At 36.8% G+C, this 19,923-nt stretch overlaps 1 protein-coding gene across 33 annotated transcripts in view; it reads left to right on the top strand.

The window, feature by feature from the left end:
• Positions 1-19,923, top strand: part of ESR1 (estrogen receptor 1) — a 384,969-nt gene that overhangs the window by 226,971 nt on the left and 138,075 nt on the right. For 28 of the 33 annotated variants that reach the window (XR_014836665.1, XM_085010425.1, XM_085010346.1 and 25 more), the window contains 1 exon segment: positions 677-1,012. Coding sequence is in view for 28 of the 33 variants with exons in the window: in XM_085010425.1 (XP_084866551.1) it covers positions 677-1,012 (336 nt within the window). In the remaining 5 variants the exon portion in view is untranslated. 33 annotated transcript variants of the gene reach the window in all.

Raw genomic sequence — 19,923 nt, 5'->3', positions numbered from 1 at the left:
GGGTTAAGAGTCTGACATAGTGTCTGTGAGGATGCAGGCTGGATCCCTGGCCTTGTTCAGTGGGTTAAGGATCGAGCATTGCTGAAAGCTTCAGCATAGGCTGCAGATGCGGCTCAGATCCAGTGTTGGGGTGGCTGTGGCATAAGACTGCAGCTGCAGCTCCAATTCGCCCCTAAACCAGGAACTTCCATATGCCACAGGTGAGGTCCTTAAAATAATAGTAATAACAATAGTAATAATATTCATAGCAGAAGCAATCTTTTATGCTGTCATATTTCAAGAATGGCTAAATACTGTAATGTTGAACTTTTTAATAACATCTGTCACACACACACCCCAGTGGTTTGTTAGAACCAGCTTTTACTGGCTCACAAAAGCCTACTGTTAAATTTTCAGGAGTTTGTATGCTGCTTGATATCAGACAAGTAGCTTGAAATTTGCCATGGTGGGAGTAGTTACACCATGGAAATTGGCAAATGCTACCAATGGAAGTTTTTTTTCCCCCCTCTTGGACAGCTGGTTGTTAAACACCAGCACAACTATGTCCCCAACTATGTCCTTAAATAAAATAAAGGGCTGTGAGCATCGAAGATAGTTGTAGTATGAAAGTTAATATGAGAAAAAGTATAAACTGGCTTTTTTTTTTTTTTTTTTTTTTTTTGGTCTGTATTCTCAGGGATACGGAAAGACCGGAGAGGAGGGAGAATGTTGAAGCACAAGCGCCAGAGAGATGATGGAGAGGGCAGGAATGAAGCGGTGCCCCCTGGAGACATGAGATCTGCCAACCTTTGGCCAAGCCCTCTCTTGATTAAACACACTAAGAAGAACAGCCCGGTCTTGTCCCTGACAGCCGACCAGATGATCAGTGCCTTGTTGGAGGCTGAGCCCCCCATAATCTATTCCGAGTATGATCCTACCAGACCCCTCAGTGAGGCTTCAATGATGGGCTTGCTGACCAACCTCGCAGACAGGGAGCTGGTACACATGATCAACTGGGCAAAGAGGGTGCCAGGTAAGAACATGAAGCTCAACTTTTATTTTTAAGGGCCATTAGCTATTCATGAACTGGTCGTGATAGTGTGGGGACAATGGCTTGTGATCTAATCAGTTTCAAGGTTACATCAGGATTTGTTAATTTTCAGTGTCAGTACACTGTAATTCTCCTGAAAATTAGGGAATAATGTTTTACAATCAAAATCTAGAGTATTAAAGGCTTTAATCTGACATTATTTTTAACTCATCCTATTCACTAAAAAATCTGGGGTGGACACTCCGTTATAAATGCATTTCATATTGTGTGTTCCCAGTGTCAGAAGTTTTTAACACCAAATGATCTATGCCCTATAAAATTTTAATATTGAGGACTTTCATTCAAAACACCTAAATTATTAATAATCAATTTTACCTTAAAATATTTTCTTTTAAGATGTTTATGGACTAACGAGATAATAATAGGGTTTTTTTTTTTTTTAAACCGAATGCCAATTATTCATTCAACCATCTCTTCTCAATATTTTAGGAGAAAGATAATACAACAGAAAATAAATTAGGTTCTCAGCCCTGAGAGGAGCTTTTAGAAAGATAGCAGTGGCTGAAGTGATACTTGGTCCTTCAGTTGATACTCTCAGTACTGATGTTCCTGTAAACCTTGACTGTTGCTCTTGTTGTTCAGGGAGAAGAACTCTAGTTATTATGGAAACAAGACTAGAAAATGACCTCCTCCATGCCCCATCATATCCATTCAGGAGCTAAGGTAGATGAACCAAGGCAAGAGGAAGTTAAATCTTTTTTTTTTTTTTTATGGGCTTATAGATCAAATAAGTAATGAATTTAGACAGCAATTGTCTTGTTTGCTTTCTTTGAATAGATTAATTATTACCTATGAAGCATGGGATGTTCTTTATCAAACTAAATAAATGTAGAGTTTTGTACTTGCATTTTAGAGTTCACCAACTCTATTAATAGCCCAAGCGAACATATATCTGGCCTTATGTACTATTTCATGTATTTGCATATATTAACATATAAACTTGTAGTCCTTTGAATAAGGAACCAGTAACGTGATCCAAACCTGATATAGGGCATTTATTTAGGTGGCAGAGGTTGGGTTACATGGAAACATGGGAATTAATAAGCATACTTAGATTTTCAGGGTCAGTCCAACTGGCAAATAAAAACTCCCAGCCATCTTTGGAATTAAGTTTATTGAGAACTTACCTACCTTAGCATCCTCATGTGGAGCAGATCTATGACAACTAAATATTAGAATTTAATTATAATATGGTCGTAGGTTTTATCTTTAGATTTGTTACTGCCTTTGTTTTTTAAAACAATACTTTGGGAGAAGAGAAAAAAAAAACAGCAAAAAAAATGGTCATATCCCTGAAAGCCAATTCTTAGTTGCTGTTAATGTTTATTGTGCTATTAGCATGTATTTTCCCTAATGAAGTTTTGGTAATATTAGTTCTGGAGTACTGCTGAACTCAAGTGTGTATTTTTCATACTTAGCAGATTTCCATGATGACATTTTTATAGTTCTAAAAATTTGAAAGGCATTTGAAATGATAGGAAGTAAGTTCAAATACTTTACCAGTGGGTGAAGAATTCATGGCAGTGATCCTCTAAATTTAGGAGTAAAATAGAGACAGAACCCAAAGGAGGGAAACTATTATGTCCATGCTTAACCAGCCCACTGTTAATCCAGAACTAAATGAATTTATGATAATGAGATGTGAAGCAAAACTATTCTATAACTTGATTATATTAGTTTAAAAGACCTAAATGATTCCAAAATCCTTGAACCAAAATGTATCTTATTACTTGATGGTTTTTAAAAAAAAAGAATTATAAAGGCAAAAAAGAAATTATGTATATATGCTATTGGAGTGTAGTTGTTATAAATTAAAAACCTACTTATCTGACAAGCAGAATAAAAATAATCATTGATTTAAAAAAGATGAAAAATGAGGGAAAAAAGTCTTCTAGAAATATCTTTGAAGATGATTGTCAAGCTTTTCAGAGTTTTTGACAAAGTCACACATTTTGAAAAGCTTTTGTATATCCAAATACCATCTGTCATTTTAAAAAATAGTTCACATTGAAAATCTAATATAGGCACTATTACATTTATATGGTTATAGTTTGAGAATAATAGTAATAATGGTAATTTAATAGAAAGGGAATAGAAAACACCATTAGTAAAAAGGGCAGCAAGAAAGCCAGTTGTAGAAGTACCTGGAATTAGTTATATGATTAAAAAAAACTTCATGGAACATTTGGTTATCCTCAGATGACTATCAATATAACAGAAATTGTGAAATGACTTAATTTTTAAAAATTTCAGCATTAATGGAGTATAATCGACAAATAAAATTATATTTAAAGTGTAAATTATGGAGATTTGATATTCTTAGACATTGTAAAAGGATTCCCCATATCTAGTTAATTAAAAATCCATCACCTCAGATATTTACTTCTTTTTTTGGTGAGAGCATTTAAATTCTACTTTCTTAGCCAGTCAGACTTTAGTGTTATGAATTATAATCACCGTGTTTTATATTAGATCCTCAGACAGATTTTATGTTTTAGCTGAAAATTTATACTCTTTTGCCAGTCTCTCCTATTTGTCCCATCCTCCAAACCCTGGCAAATACTTTTCTGCTCTCTTTCTATGAATTCAACTTTTTTTTTTAAAAAAAGAATTACACATGTAAGTGATACCATGCAGTCTTTCTCTGTCTCTGACTGGCTTATTTCACTTAGCATAATACCCTCAAGGTCCATCCATGTTGTCACAAATGGCAGGATTTCCTTTTTTCTCATAGCTCATTAATATTCTATTTTATTTATATATATATATTTATCAGAGCTTCCTTATGAACTCATCTGTTGATGGGCACTTAGTTTGCTTCTGTATCTTGAATATTTTGGCTATTTGAATAGTGCTGCAATGAATATGGTAATACAAAAATCTCTTTGATATCCTATTTTCAATCATTTGATATATACCTGGAAATGGGATTACTGGATCATATGGTAGTTCTGTTTTTTATTTTGGGGGGAGTCTCTTTACTGTTTTCCACAGTGGCTTTACCAAATTACAATCCCAGTGACATAAATTATACAAGGATTCCCTTTTCTCCACATTCTCACTGGCATTTTTTATTTGTTGTCTTCTTGATGCTAGCCAATCTATTAGGTGTGAGGTGATATCTCATTGTGGCTTTGATTTTCATTTCCCTGATGTTTACTTGAGCATCTTTTTATGTACCTGTTAACATTGTGTGTGTCTTCTTAGGAAAAATGTCTATTCAGTCCCTCTGCTCAGTTTTTAATCTTTTTTTTTTGCTATTGAGATGTATGTGTTCTTTTATATTTTGGATGTTAACCCTTTATCAGATATATGATTTGAAAATATTTTCTCCCATTTGATAGGTTGCCTTTTTGTTTTGTTGATGGTTTCCTTGGCTATGCAAAAGCTTTTTAATTTGATGAAGTCTCTCGTTTATTTTTGTTTTTGTTGCCTTTGCTTTTGGTGTCAAGTCCAAAGAAATTATTGCCAAGATTGATGTCAAGGAGGCTTTTACCTATGTTTTCTGCTTGGGATTTTATGTTTTCCATTCTTATGTTCACATCTTTAATCCATTTCGAATGGATTATTTTGAGAGACATAGTTAGGGGACCAGTTTCATTATTTTACATGGGACTATTCAGTTTTCTCAACATTATTTTTTGAAGACAATGTCCTATTCCCATTGAGTATTATTTGTTTTCTTGTCAAATATTAGTTTGTATGTGTGGTCTCTCTGTTCTGTCTCCTTGATCTACATCTCTGTTTTTATGCCAATACCATACAGTTTTGATTAGCAATTAGCATAGCCTTGTAATATAGTTTGAAATCAGGAAGTGTGATACTGATGCTTACAGGTTTGTTTTTCTTTCTCTTGATTGCTTTGGGCATTTGGAATCTTTTGTGGCTCCATCAATTTTAGGATTGTGTTTTCTATTTCTGTAAAAAATGCCATTGCTATGTTCTCTGGTGGCCTCATGGTTAAGAATTCAGCATTGTCACTGCTGTGGCTCAGGTTCAATCACTGGCCCGAGAATTTCCACATGTTGTGGGTGTGGCCAAAACAAATGCCACTGAGATTTTGATAGGAATTGCATTAAACCTGTAGATTGTTTTGGGTAGTTTAGAATTTTCACACTATTAATTCTTCCAGTCAATGAGCATGGGATATCTTTCAATTTGTTTGTGTCTTCTTCAGTTTCTTTCATCAATGTCCCAATCTCTCAAGGTTTTCAGTGTCTTTCACTTCCTTGGTTAGATTTATTCCTAAGTATTTTATTCTTTTTGATGCAGTTGTAAATAGGATCATCTAATTAATTTCTCTTTCTGATAATTTGTTGTTAGTGTATAGAAATGCAACTGATTTTTGTATATTGTTCTTGTATCCTGCAACTTTACTGAACTTACTAGTTCTAAGAGTCTTTTTGGTGGAGTCTTTAGGATTTTCTATATATGATGTCATGTCATCTGCAAATAGAGAAATTTTACTTTTTCCTTTTCATTTTGGATGCTTTTTATTTCTTTTTCATGCCTAATTACTATGGTTAGGACCTCAGTACTATGTTGATTAGGGATGGTGAGACTGGGCACCCTTGTCTTTTTCTATTTCTTTGAGGTGTAAAATTAGGTTGTTAATTTGAGCACTTTTTTTTTCCTCAATATATAGGGAGCTCTTACCTTTTTTTCTTAACATAGGTGTAAATTTTCTTAGAATTGCTTTGTTGCATTTTTAAAGTACTGGTATGTTATGTTTAAATTTTCATTTGTGTCAAGGTATTTTTTGACTTCTCTTTTGATTTTTCTTTGATCCACTTGTTGTTCAGTAGCAGGCTGTTTAATTCCAAATATTTGTGAATTTTACAGTTTTTTCTTGTACTTTATTTCCAGTTTCATACCATTGTGATTTCAGTCCTCTTAAATTTTTTTGTCTTGTTTTGTGATCTAACATATGATCTATCCTGGAAAATGTTCTGTATGTGCTTGAGAAAAATGTGTTTCCTGCTGCTATTGAATGGAAAGTCTGTTAAGTCCATCTGGTCTAATATGTAGTTTAAGTCCAATGTTTTCTTTATGGATTTTCTGTGTGAGTGATCTATCCATTGTTGAAAGTGGGGTATTGAAGTCTCCTACTATTGTTTTATTTATTTCCATTTCTTTCTTTGGTTCTGTTAATATATATTTTACGTATTTAGGTGCTCTTATGCTGGATGCATAAATATTTACAAATGACCTCTTTATCATTATATAATGACTTTTTTGTCTCTTATTAAAGTCTTTTGCTTGAATTCTGTTTTGTCTGATGTAAGTATAGCTACTCTGTTTTCTTTGGTTTCCATTTGCATAGACTCTCTCTATTCTACACTTTCACTTTTAGTCTGTGTGTGTCCTTAAACTTGAAGTGCATATCTTGTTGGTAGCACATAGTTGAATCTTGTTTTTTTAATCCATTCAGTCACCCTAAGTCTTTTTGCTGGCAAATTTAATCCATTACATTTAAAATAATTATTGGTAAGTATTCATTTATTGCCATTTTGTTAATGCCATTTTGTTAATTTTTTTTCTGGCCATTTTATGATTCTTCTTTTTCTTCTCTTGCTCTTTTCCCTTGTGGGTTGGTGACTTTCTTTAGTGGTACATTTAGATTCTTTTCTCATTATCTTTTCTGTATCTACTGTGGGTTTTTGCTTTGTAGCTACCATAAGGCTTACATATGATACTTTATAAGTCTACTTTAAGTTGATAACAACCTCTAAAGCTCTATTTTTACTCTCCTTCCACAATTTATCTTTGATGTCACAATTTACATTTTTTTAAACTCATGTATTCATTAGTGTATTATTATGTAGCTGTAATTTTTTTACTATTTTTAATATTAGATTTATAAATTATTTGCTCATTATCATTACAAAATTAGAGTATTCTGAATTTAACTCTACTTTTACCTAATTGGTGAGATTTATACTTTCATATTTTTCCTGTTACTAATTATCATTCTTTCATTTAAGCTTGAAGAAGTACATTTAACATTTCTTTTAAAGCCAGTCTAGTGGTGATGTACTCCTTCAGCCTTTGCTTATCTGGTAAATCTTGACCTCTCCTTCAGTTCTGTAGGACAGACTTGCTGGGTAGAGTATTCTTAGTTGACTTTTTGCCTTTTCTAGGGCTGCTCCCTAGAAAAGGTTCCCAGAATAGGGGTCTAATTGGAGCTGTTCCCACTGGCCTACGCCAGAACCACAGCAACGCAGGATCCGAGCTGCATCTGTGACCTACACCACAGCTCACAGCAACACCAGATCTTTAACCCACTGGGCAAGGCCAGGGATCGAACCCTCAACCTCATCGTTCCCAGTTGGATTTGTTAACCACTGTGCCACTACAGGAACTCCTCCTTTAGCACTTTGAATGTATTATGTCAGTTCCTTTTCCCCTGTAAAGTTTCTGCTGAAAAATTGCTGATAGTCTTGTCTACTGACAGCCTTGTATGTAACAAGTTGTTTTTCTCTTGATGCTCTTAATATTATCTCCTTGTTTTTAACTTTTGGCACTTTACTTTTAATATGCCTTGGTGTTGGTCTCTTTGGTTCATCTTATTTTAAAATATCTGATCATCTTACATTTGGAGGTGCATTTCTTTCTCCAGATTAATGAAATTTTCACCCATTATTTCTTTTAACTTTCTACTCCTTTGCTTTCTCTTCTTTTCTGGGACCATCATAATATGAATGGTGGTTTTCTTGACATTGCCCTTATATATGTTCCTTATGCTGTCTTCATTCTTTTTCATGCTTTTTTTCCTTTCACTTCTCTGATTGGATGAATTCTACTATCCTCTTTTTGAGTTTGCTGGTCCTTTCATCTGCTTGATCCAGCTGATGTTGAATCCCTCTATTGAATTTTTCGATGCAGTTATTGTATTTCTTCAGGACTGTAATTTCTGTTTGATACTTTCTTATATTTCGTATGTTTTGTTGAAATTCTCACTTTGTTCATGCCTTGTTTTTCTGAGCTTAGTGAGCATCTTTGTGAACATGACTTTCAACTCTTCATTAGGTAAATAGCTTACCTCCACTATAAAGTCCCTGGAATTTTATCTTGTTCTTTTGTTTAGAACATATTCCTCTGTTTCTTCATTTTCTTTGACTCTCTGTGTTAGTTTCTGAGCATTAGATAAAACATCCAGCTCTTGCAGTCTTGACATCATGGTTGTCTCTTGGTAGTGCTCTCAGACCTTTGTGATTTTCCTAGCTACCTTCTTTGTTCTTAGAGGCTCCCACTAGTTGGAAGTATCCCAAGACCTGTCAGTATCCCACAGGGAAGGATCTCAGTGAGCATGTAGCTATAAGCTGAACTCTCAGGTAGCAGCTTTTAAAGTATACAGATAATCTCTATCAGAGGAAGACTATGTGATGGGATTTTCTGTTTGCTTCCTTTGGGCTGAGCCTTGGAAGAATAGCCCCCTAAGAATTGTTTGTCATAGGCCTGTGGGACTGGCAAGTGCAAGCTCTTCTGGCCACTAGAGCCAGGTGATCAAGAGATCTGTTCCTTAAGTGGAAGCTGCAAAAGCTAGAGTGCCAAATGTATATACAAACTCCTTCTAGGGAGGTATTGGCAATTTGGAGCCAACTAGAGGGAGAATGCAGAGATGGTGTCTAATGCTTCCACAGTCTCTCAGGAGAATACATCAGTTTCTGGATGGTGCTAAATTAGAAGCCCTACTCTCAGCAGCTCAAAAGTATGCAAATAGGCCTTTTTCAGGGAAAGACTGGGAGATGAATATATCTGTTTGCTTGTTTTGTGCTGAAACCTGAGAAGGTAGTGAGTCCTTGTGAACCCATTGAAAACACTTTGCTCTATTATTGTGGGTGTGGTGGAGGTAAGCCCCTTGGCTTTCAGAACTGTGTGTTTTGGCAGCACATCTCTGAGGTGCTAGATGTTGGATCCAAACCCTTCACTCCCTGGGGAGAAGCTGGAGCTGTGAGTTCCCTCCTACTTGTATGGCACCATACCAGGCTTTAAGTGTGGGGTTTGTGGCTTTTCCTACCCATTTCAGTGTGGTTATTTTCTCATTTACCCAAAGTGAAGGAATCACTCAGCTAGTTTTTAGATTTCTTTTAGGGTAAATTGCTCTATATGTAGCAGAGATTTGATATATCTGTGCCTGGTTATGAGTTCAGGGATCTCCTGTTTCCATCTTGGACCATAACCCCCAGTTACCTTCCTTTTGCATGATGAATTTTAATTAAAATTGTCAATTCATTGGACCATTTTAGTAGTCCTAGAAGCATTTTTTCACTAACAGAATATTTTCAGAATTTTAAAATGTCAGTGATTTTAAGTTGAATTTTCCTTTCTCTTAATGTCTAGGGCATTTTTTTTTTTTTGACTTATAATATCTCTCTACTCAAATGTGAAGAGCATTATGATAAAATACATCATGTAAATGTGATAATCAAGTTCCCATCTGTAAAGTACTTATATTTGACCTGGATAAAGATCATACCACAAAATTAAGTTTTTCCCTCCACAATTTAAACACAGCAGCAGCAAGGAAAGTGATAAAACCTACCTACCCAGTTCTGACAAGGGGTACTTTTATATAACACATATTACATATCTGCTTTTTGATATCTATCAATTGAGAAAGATTTTTCTCTTTATTGTTTCTACTGAAATTTGTTAATCTTTAAGAACACTTTACATAATCTATTCATGGATAGAGAATGTAATAGATGGTTTTATTACTGTTAAATCTTAATTTATTATTATCCTATACATGGTGAAACTTGTCAATAAATGTAACATCATTATCTGAAGGTCAAAAAGGAAAAAAAAATGTATGACTGCAAAGTTGTTATATTTTTAATTTCTGCATCACACTCAATTGCATCATTGACTGGCTGAGTCTTAGTTTTAGTGTTAATCAAAGTACATTTGATTTTTTTCCCCCAGAAGCCTGAATTGAGTCATAAAACTATTACTTTACTAAAAATTATGCTTTTTCCAGAATTCTCTGTAATTTTACAAACCTCAAAGGCAATTTCCTACTTTAGGTTTGTGTTTTAGTTCTGTTTGATGAATATGTGGACAAATATCTAGCCCTGGGCCCTTCGTTACCTTTTAAAGGCTGGTAAGTCTCACTGATCCTTAGGCTTATCTGACAGCATTATGGGTATGCGGAGCCTGCACCTCTGGCAAGACTAAGAAAGGGGACATGACAGTAGAGCTTGATTTCATGGGAAACAAATTACCTTAACCACATCTTCATTCTTTCACTGGCAGAATAGGTACCTTCCTTCTTCCTCCTTCCCCTTTCCTGCTCAAGTCCTCTTTACTCAATACTAGACTAGTCTCCTCTTCCTTCTGAGCCTCTACTCCCCATCATTTTATTGTGGGTTCCTTTCTTGCTCAGTTTAGACCCCGAAGGGAAGGGAAAGGTTCACTTTTTTTCTGGCCTTGCCTCCCACCAATCCCAAGCTCATGTTTCTTAGGAGCGTTTTGTGTTATTTCTGAGGATGCATAGCTGTTCCAGGTCTCAAAGCTGTTGTTGCCCCATGTTCACCAGGGACCTAGCAATTAGCTTTCTGCACTCTAATATTCATCCTCATCATTCAAGTTAGAAGTGAATCTAGGTCATGAAATGCTTGTTGAATGAATGAATGAATGATGCCTTTTGAAACTTGTGATTCTAAGAAATCTCCGAGTCCTGTTAGAACTCAGTTTTCCCACAAAGTAGAAGTGATCTTTAAGGTTGTGGTGCTACTATTTCTTACCTCTCTTCAAAATCTACCTGCTGTTCTAACATCCCTCTAGTAGCTGCCTTCATGAGATTCATTTTCAACCTTTCTTTTGTGAGCCCAGAGCAATATCCAGAGGCATGTACAGAGCTTGGGCTCTAAGGACTTTAACAGGCTTCACTTGGCTACCAGCACAGTAGTTTCACTTCATGAATTTATTTTAAAACTTAAAATGTGTAGGGTCAAGGGACCAAGGAGAGGGCACAATACCTCAGTCTGGGAATTAGCAGCATCTTCAAGGAACACATTCTATTCTGGGAGGTTCCTGTGGATTCCAGGGACTTGGCAGGGCTACCCTGTACTCTGATTCCCAACCTGTAATCAGTCTAGTGGACCCTACTCTCAGGCTGTCATCATCTTCCAGCCTGTTGGAGCATGGCGTGGTGATAAAAAATAACATGACTTGGAAGTATGGGTGACATTCTGGAGAGGTGACAGATGCGTATGTTTAAGGGTAAGATTTGAAGTTTAGATATTATAGCTGTTCTATAATAAGAGCCTTGGGACTGATTAGAATTACCCCGGCATGAAGGGTGGCAGACCGTTTGGGCTGGAAATACGGAGCTTTCTTTGGAGTGCTCCATTTCCAAGTCAGCCCTGCCTGGCTTTTCACTGTGCCTTTGGAAGCTCTAGTTGAAATCCAAGGAAAGCAGCAACTTGCTTGATTTTTCTTTCATGTGAAACTTTGAAGTCACATAGAGACTTATTGGCCCCAATGCTGTTAAGCCTTTAAAATCCTTTTCTTATCTTGAGAGTATTTGAGAAAAACACTCTATCTGGGCTTCTTTGTCCTATCTAGGCTTCTTTGATAGGACAAATAGTCTGGGGTGGAGCCCCAGGGTTTCCAAGCCACCCTGTGGGGAGTTGTTGGCCTGCTACTTCCAGGGGGAATTTGGCATGGAGAATGTCGGTTTTTTTGTATTCATTTATGTGCTAAACAGCTACAATACTATTGAAGTGTATTGAAGGGGGCTGACTTGTATCCTCTGCAAAAGTTATGTTGAAATTCTAAACCCTGGTACCTCAGAATGTGATCTTATTTGGAAATAGGGTCTTTATAGAGGAAACTAAGTTCAAGTGAGAGCAATAGAGTGGATCCCATTCCTTTAAAAAAAAAGAACTTTGGTTATAGAGATAGATATACAGAGAAGGAAGATGTGAAGACTCATAGGGAAAAGATGGCTATGTGGTGGGAATGATGTATCACCATGCTAAAGAATGTTAAGGGCTGCCAGTAAATACCAAAGAAGGTTCCTCAGAAAGCTAAATACCAAACTACATATGATCCAGCAATCCCACTCCTGTGCTTTATATCGATACAAAACTTTCACTGAAAAAGATACATGCACCCCTGTGTTCATAGCAGCACTATTCATAATAGCCAAGACATGGAAACAACCTAAACATCCATCAACAGATGAATGGATTAAGATGATGTGGTACATGTATACAATGGAATATTACTCAGCCATAAAAAATAATGAAATAATGCCATTTGCAGCAACATGGATGCAACTAGAGATTCTCATACTAAGTGAAGTAAGTCAGAAAGAGAAAGACAAACACCGTATTATAGCAGTTATATGTGGAGTCTAAAATATGGCACCAATGAACCTAGCCACAAAACAGAAACAGACTCGCAGACATAGAGAACAGATTTGTGGCTGACAAAGGGGAGGGAGGAGGGGGTGGAATGAATGGGAAGTTTGGGGTGAGCAGATGCAAACTATTGCATTTAGAGTCGATAAACAACGAGGTCCTACTATATAGCACAGGAAACTATATTTAATCTCTTGGAGTAGAACATGATGGAATGTAATGGGAGAAAAATTTCTTTGCTCTATAGCAGAAACTGGCAAAACATTGTAAATCAACTATACGTTAATAAACAAAAAACAAACAAAAACAAAACACCAAATGTAGATGAGGCAAGAAAGGATTCTCCCTTAGAACCTTTGGTGAGAGCATAGCCCTACTGACACTGTGAGTGTGGACTCCTCATCTCCAGAACTGTGAGGCAATGCATTTGTCTTATTCGAAGGCACTACTATTTCAGACTTCATATGATAGTCCCAGGAAACTAGTACCAGTTGTTTTAAAAATAAAAAATGACTTATATTTTTAAGGCAAAAGAATAAGGAGCTTTTGATTTATAAAGGGATGTTTGGCTCACCTGATAAAGGCTTGGCTAATCATTTATTCTTGCAGATTCTTTCCTTTGCCTGTCCGAGTGATTCCCTGGACTTCTGGCTTTGAATTTGTTTTAGAACTTTAATAGTAATGCATCTGCCTGGTAGAAGTTTTTAACCAACAAAATAATGTTTTCATCTGGTATTTTAATAGTTTCCTCTTTTTTTATATCTTTGATCCATTTGAATTCATCCTGGTGTACAGTATGAGGTGTGGCTTCAATGTTTTTCTATAGACGGCTGCACAGTTGTTTCAGTTCCATTTATTGAACAACCTCTTTCCTACAAAAGTATTGTGGAACTTCTTTTATAGTTGACCTTCCAAGTTTACTATTTGTTAAGAGTTATTAAAGTAGGGCAATAGATATGACCTGCTAGTTTACATGTTTGGTGCTTTCTCCTAATTCTAAAATCAAAAATTTAAAAAAAAAGAATCTCAGCTTCCTAATTTATTCCTCCCACCCCACATACACACTACTATATATAAAATAAATAGGTAAAAAGGACCTACTGTATAGCACAGGGTAATCTACTTAATACTGTGTAATAACCTATATGGGAAAAGAATATGAAAAAGAACAGGCATGTATATGTATAACTGATTTTCTTTGCTGTACACCTGAAACTAATAGAACTTTCTGAGTCAACAATAATTCAATAAAATTTATTTAAAAAAAAGAAAAGAAGGGATTTATTCACAAATTACAAATTTTGTCCAGTGTATATTAACTGAATATGTAATATGAGTTGTCTGTCTTGTGTGGATATATTTCATAACATTCCATGGATCTTAGAAATAAGATGCAAAGGTACATGAGACTTGATACATTTGGAAACAACTAGCACTGGTAAGAGGTAATTAGGTGAATTACCTCTTACCATTCAGTATTCATAAGAGAGAAAAACTGTTCCCAGGAGAGAAAAAGAAGGATGTACCAAGCTTCCCTTCTGTCTTTTCCCATCCATTGGAGTGTCCCCCCAAATACTCCAGTCCTCGGCTCTGAGTGCTCCTCATGTTCATTTTAACCAACTTGCAAAGCTAGTCTACTCTGAGCCTCAGCTATTACCTCTTAGGCTTGCATTTTCCAGATTTCTTTCTGAAGGTCCCAACACCTAAATATTCGGTTCCTACTCTCAGTTGCTCACATTTCCACTAATATCGCTGAAGCCTATCTAGCTGGTTTCTCTTTCTCATTTGTTTCTCCTAACCCTCTGCATTTCTGCCAGGGGCTCCACTCTTCTTTGTGTCTGGTTCTTCTTCACTGTACCATTAGTTCTCCCTCTTCGCCACCTCTAGATTTTGGCTTTGTTTCCGTTCCACTGTCACCAGCTTGGTCCACATTCTCATTGTTTTCCAGGACAAATTACTGTACTATCCTCCTAACTGGTCTTTTTGATTCCAGCCTCTCTTCCCTTCAATTTATCCTACTTGTTACTGCCGGAGTTATTTCTGTCAGTTATCATTTCAGAATGGTCCATTCCCTGTATTAATTTCCTACAGCTGCCATAACAATACTCCACAAACTTGGTGGCTTAAAACGATGGAATTTGATCCTCCCACATTTTCAGGAAGCTGCACGTCTGAAATCAAGGTGCTAACAGGGCTGTGCTTTCTCTGAAGGCTCTACTGGAGGAGCCTTCCTTGCCTCTTCCGAGCTTCTGGAAGCTGCTGGCAACCCTTGGCATTCCTTTGCTTACAGATGAATCTCTCCAATTTCTGCCTCAGTCAGTCACAGAATGTTCTCCCCCGGTGTCTGTATGCAAATTTCCCTCTTTTTGTAAGGACACTAATTGTATTGGATTTAGGGCCCACCAGTAATCCAGTATGATCTCATCTTACTTGATTAAATCTGCAAAGACTTATTGAATGAGATCACATTCATAGATTTTGGGTGAATATGAATTTTGGGGGGAGACAACTGTTCAATTAAATATTTGGCAGTGGACTTGACTATCTGTCATGGTCATGGCTTTAACAGATAAATTGATAGTGTCTCTTGAAGCCTAAAATGCAGAATTAGACTGTCTCAGGGCATTGAACCCTAGGTTGACCTTTTTCAGACAGACGGTTAAGAAGAACTTTTGCAGTAAAGCTGTTTACCAACTCACTATTTTCCATTTGATTTGATTTCTACTTTCTTTTTTTTTTGTTTTTTGTTTTTGTTTTTGTTTTTAGGGCTGCACCTGCAGTGCATGGAAGTTCCCAGGCTAGGGGTTGAATCACAGCTGCAGTTGCTGGCCTATGCCACAGCCACAGCAACACCAGATTCCAGCCACGTGGGCGACCTATACCAAAGCTCACAGCAACGCTAGATCCTAAACCCACTGAGTAAAGGCTGGGGATGGAAACCGCATCCTCATGGTTCCTAATTGGGTTTGTTATGCTGAGCCACGACAGGAACTCCCTGGTTTCTACTTTCCAGCATGATCTCCTTGCCTCATCCTTTCCTCCTGCCATTCTCCCCTCCATATAGTGTGTTCATTTTATTTTTCTTCTGCTTGAATACCTGCAACTCCGTCTCTCTATCTCAATTCTATGCTCAATTTTTCCACCTCAACTTCTGCTTCTTTTCAGAAACTTAGAACCAGCTTAACCAACATAGTCTTGGGTGGAGTTTATCATCACTGGATAATCAGTCCATTGTCTAGAGTGCCTTTTCAGATGTATACAGACAAACAAATTCAACCAGGGTCTAAAATACAGCAAGAGCTCTTAAACCGTATTCTTTTTCCACTAATGGTAGGTTTGTTGCTAGATGACTTATTTATACTATGGTTGGCTTTCTTCTTTTAAATGGGAGCATGAATAGTTTTTGCTGACTGGGTATCTCTTTTTATCCAGGGAACTATGCCAAAGGAAAAGTATTTTTACAGTCTGAGTTCAACTTGCTTAAGCTATGAACTTGTTATCTACAAGTTGTATATGGGCCAAATTAATTTATATTAAATTATATTTTGATTGTGGAAAGGGTATCTTGCGTTGAAATAAAACCTGCTACAGATACTCATGTGATGTGAGCCTTCCTGGGATGAACAAGTGTTCTCCTTTTCAAAGAAATGTGATTCTTCAGAAATTGAGATTTCTTATCATTATGACTGTTTGGACTAACTGCAGTAGAGTTGCATTCCCACAGTGACCCTGAAACTGTATGACTTCTCCAGGATGCATGTGGCTGCACTTGACCTTTGGTCTTAACCAATTCTGTATCTATATCTTTGGAATCCATATATCCAGTGGTGGTATATTTAGACCCAGTGTGGGCTCGTCTTCGTGTGCCGCCAGCACCAACCTGCTCAAACTGAGTTTCAGCTCCCCTGCTGTCCAGTGGAGGCAACACTTCAGTGATGTAAGGTATTAATTTTCTTTAGGGAGTTGAAGACCAGAGAATTGCAAAAAAGGAGATAAAATCAGTATTGACCCTAATAAGATCTAAATAGGTGGAGTTATCAAAAATAATGAGAACTTTGGATCTAGGAGAGGAGCAGGATTAAAGGAATTCACTATTTCCCTCTGCATTCCTCTAAATAACCAATAATTTCAAGAGAAACCTTAATGAACAGACTTCAGATTTGTTTCTTACCAACTTCATGTTACTGCTTCCTTTCACAGGATCCAGATGGCTCTAATCAATAGGTTTTTACTGTAGTCTTTACCTTAGACAACGGTCTAAACTGTTTATTTGGGGGCATATTTATTACTTCTCCCTCCTCATCTCCCCCTGCCCTCAGCTCTCAAATTCTCATGCTAAGCATTTTTCTTGCTAGTGTGAAAATAAATCCATTGCCTCGAGTCAGTGCTTAAACACCGAAGCAGGTTGGAAAGTGTTGATATAACATGAAAATGTGTTCCTTTCCTCTCCATCAAATCCTTTCTTTCCCAGAGAAGGCTGTGTGACTGTTCTCTTAAGGTGATTCATAGCTGAAAATGGTCGTAGTCATTAGGTAAATAGATGCCCCCTCTACACCCCTGCTGTTGCACAGAGGGTGGGGAATTAGAAAAAGTGCCCTGGTAAAGTCCTTTTATTGCTTGTGGTATTTTAACAGTAACAGTAAGGTTGATACAACCTCGGGGTTGTTTATATTTAATTTTTAAACTCACCTGAGTCACCACAAGCCCCTTGGTGTTAGTTCATCTTCTTCAAAAGGATAAGTGACAAAATTAACTATTCCTGTTGGGCACCCCTAGTTCCAGGGAATCTTAGAGATTCAGTTTGGTTGCCTTGGTTACTAAACTGTTCCATGCAGTTCACTCAACTTTGGATGGGTTCTTCTCTCAGGAGCATTCTCCCTTGTAAGTAAATTGCTTGATGTGTTAAAAATGTAAGTTCTGCTTAAAAATTCTTGAGTAAAATTCACCATGGTTTAGTTCAAAAAACAAATGGCCTCATCCTTTTGGTGTAGGATTTTTCACCTAGTGGTGCTTAGCAGAGCCACCAACACAATAGTATGAAAAATTAGAAGTGTTATTGCTAAAATAAAGCTGAAATTTAATAAAATGGCGACTGTGCCCTTCTCTGGAGGGAATTAAAGTTTCTCTCTGTAGTATAACATGTTTTTTAATATGGGACCATTTCATAAACATGAAATGGAATAAAATGGTGGACGATCTCATTCTCTGGAAGGTATTAAAAGTGTCTCTTCATAGAAGGACGTATCATAAAGCATTTGGTTGTTTTACTTGGTCAGAACATTTGCCTAAATTTGCTTAGGGGATTTGAAAGACACCTTTGACAACTAGTGGATAAATGCCATGACTGAGAAGTCATTTGAGGCCTTGAGCTGCGGAAGTATATTTGCCCAAACATGTGTTAAGGTTGTATCTGCCAGTGTTTTTCTGGTATCGATAAGGTAGAAACCACTTTTGTTTTTTTCTTTATTGCTATGCACAATTCAGAGATATAAACTGAAAACATACGCTGCCCCTTCTTGAATAGATCTTGAAATTCCCTAAACTATGATCTAAAACAGTGCCGTCTTTAGTTATTAATTTTTTTTTTTTTTTTTTTTTTTAGCTGCCCCACAGTATATGGTGATCCTCGGCCAGGGATCAGATCATGACAAAGCCAGGGATGCAGTCACGACAAAGCCAGATCCTTAAGCCACTATCGCGGGCCAGGGGTCGACCCTGCATCCCAGGGCTCCCAAGGTTCTGCTGATCCCATTGCACCACAGCAGGAACTCCCACAATGCCATCTTGCTACTGAGTCTGTGGGAGTGGAGGGATCCTCTGAGACTGGTTATGAAAAATTTCAAATTTAAAAGATTTACAAATATGTAGATCTGTAATAGGATAGTCAATTAATACCCAGTACATGTATATCAAAACTCTTGGAGTTCCCGTCGTGGTGCAGTGGTTAACGAATCCAACTAAGAACCATGAGGTTGCAGGTTCAATCCCTGCCCTTGCTCAGTGGGTTAAGGATCCGGTGTTGCCGTGAGCTATGGTGTAGGTTGCAGAGTCGGCTCGGATCCCGCATTGCTGTGGCTGTGGCGTAGGCCAGTGGCTACAGCTCTGATGAGACCCCTAGCCTGGGAACCTCCATATGCCGCGGGAGCACCCAAGAAATGGCGGAAAGACAAAAAAAAAACCCCAAAAAACAAAAAATGTGTGACTCCCAATCTTATGACATCAGAGAGATCCACTTAAATATCTTCTCATTTCCTTCCTAATAGCAGACCCCTTTGAGTCTTTAGTATAAAAATGACCATTAAAACCGAAACATGTTTATCATTAGCCTTATTAGTCATTTTCCCATTTGTCTTGACTATTTCTAGTAAATGGAAGTCAATATATCCAGAAGCCGTATTTTTTAAAAAGAGTTACGTTCTGAAGATGGGGAGAGGATGGTTATACAACAGTGTACTTCATGCCACTGAACTGTACATTTAAGTGTAATTAAAATGGCAAATTTTATGTTATGTATATTTTACCACACTAAAAAAGGAAGTGTAATACTTTCCATAGGGTATGTGAAAAGGAAATAGGCATTGTATGGCAGAAAGATATTAGATTAAAATGTTACTAAATTCAGAGCTCATTTCTCTTATCCAAAGCTTTGAATTTGATTTTTACATAAGAATATAAACATGTTGTAAAACGATAAATTAATAATGAGCTAGAAACAGGTTATACCTGAGAGTCTTTAATCAGAACGTGGTTTCATTCATTCAACATTGAATGAGTTCCTCCTATATGTTCTATGTGTGGAAATATACTAGAGACCGAAACTGAAAAAAATTCTGCTTTCAAGGAACTCCTCTTTCACTGTGCTAGCTGTCACATGAGGGATGTGACTGCAGTTATTATGGTTTGTCCACTTTCCACCTGAAGAAGTGAGCTGAATTTCGTGATTTACCTGTTATAAATAGTAGCTAACTCGATGTCAGGAACTGTTCTAAGCATTTAACTGATATTAACTCAGTTGAATGTGTTTACTGTCCCCATTGTATGGAAGAGGAAACTGAGGCACAGAGAGGTTAATAAGGTTTAGTATTAGGGAAACAATTTGCATTCTAGGACACTGCTATGTGAAATTCTTAGAATAGGCTAAAAAAGTTATTACACAGTTTTAAAACATTGTGCCATTTTATCATTATTAGATTTTTTAAAAACTTTTTATCACTCCTTTTCTCCATGTGACATAGATGTCATCAAGAAGGTCTGTAGATTATAGTGATTTAAGAACATGAACTCTGTCTTTGTACAACCCCAGCTCATAGCTAGCACTTATTAAATATTAGCTATTGTTATAGTTGTTGGTTTGAAGTTGTTGGTGTAATTAATTTTGAGTCTAATTTTTAAGGTTGTTATGTAACTACACAATAAAATCATGAGATAACCTAGCAGTTTGGAAATCTAGGCTAGAAACCA

This window comes from Sus scrofa, chromosome 1 (assembly GCF_054392235.1).
Source record: "Sus scrofa isolate SSC_HxYL_T2T_F1_AM1 chromosome 1, Sscrofa_HxYL_maternal_Yorkshire_Landrace_v2.0, whole genome shotgun sequence".
NCBI classification, from domain to species: domain Eukaryota; kingdom Metazoa; phylum Chordata; class Mammalia; order Artiodactyla; family Suidae; genus Sus; species Sus scrofa.
This window is presented reverse-complemented; position numbering and strand designations above follow the sequence as displayed.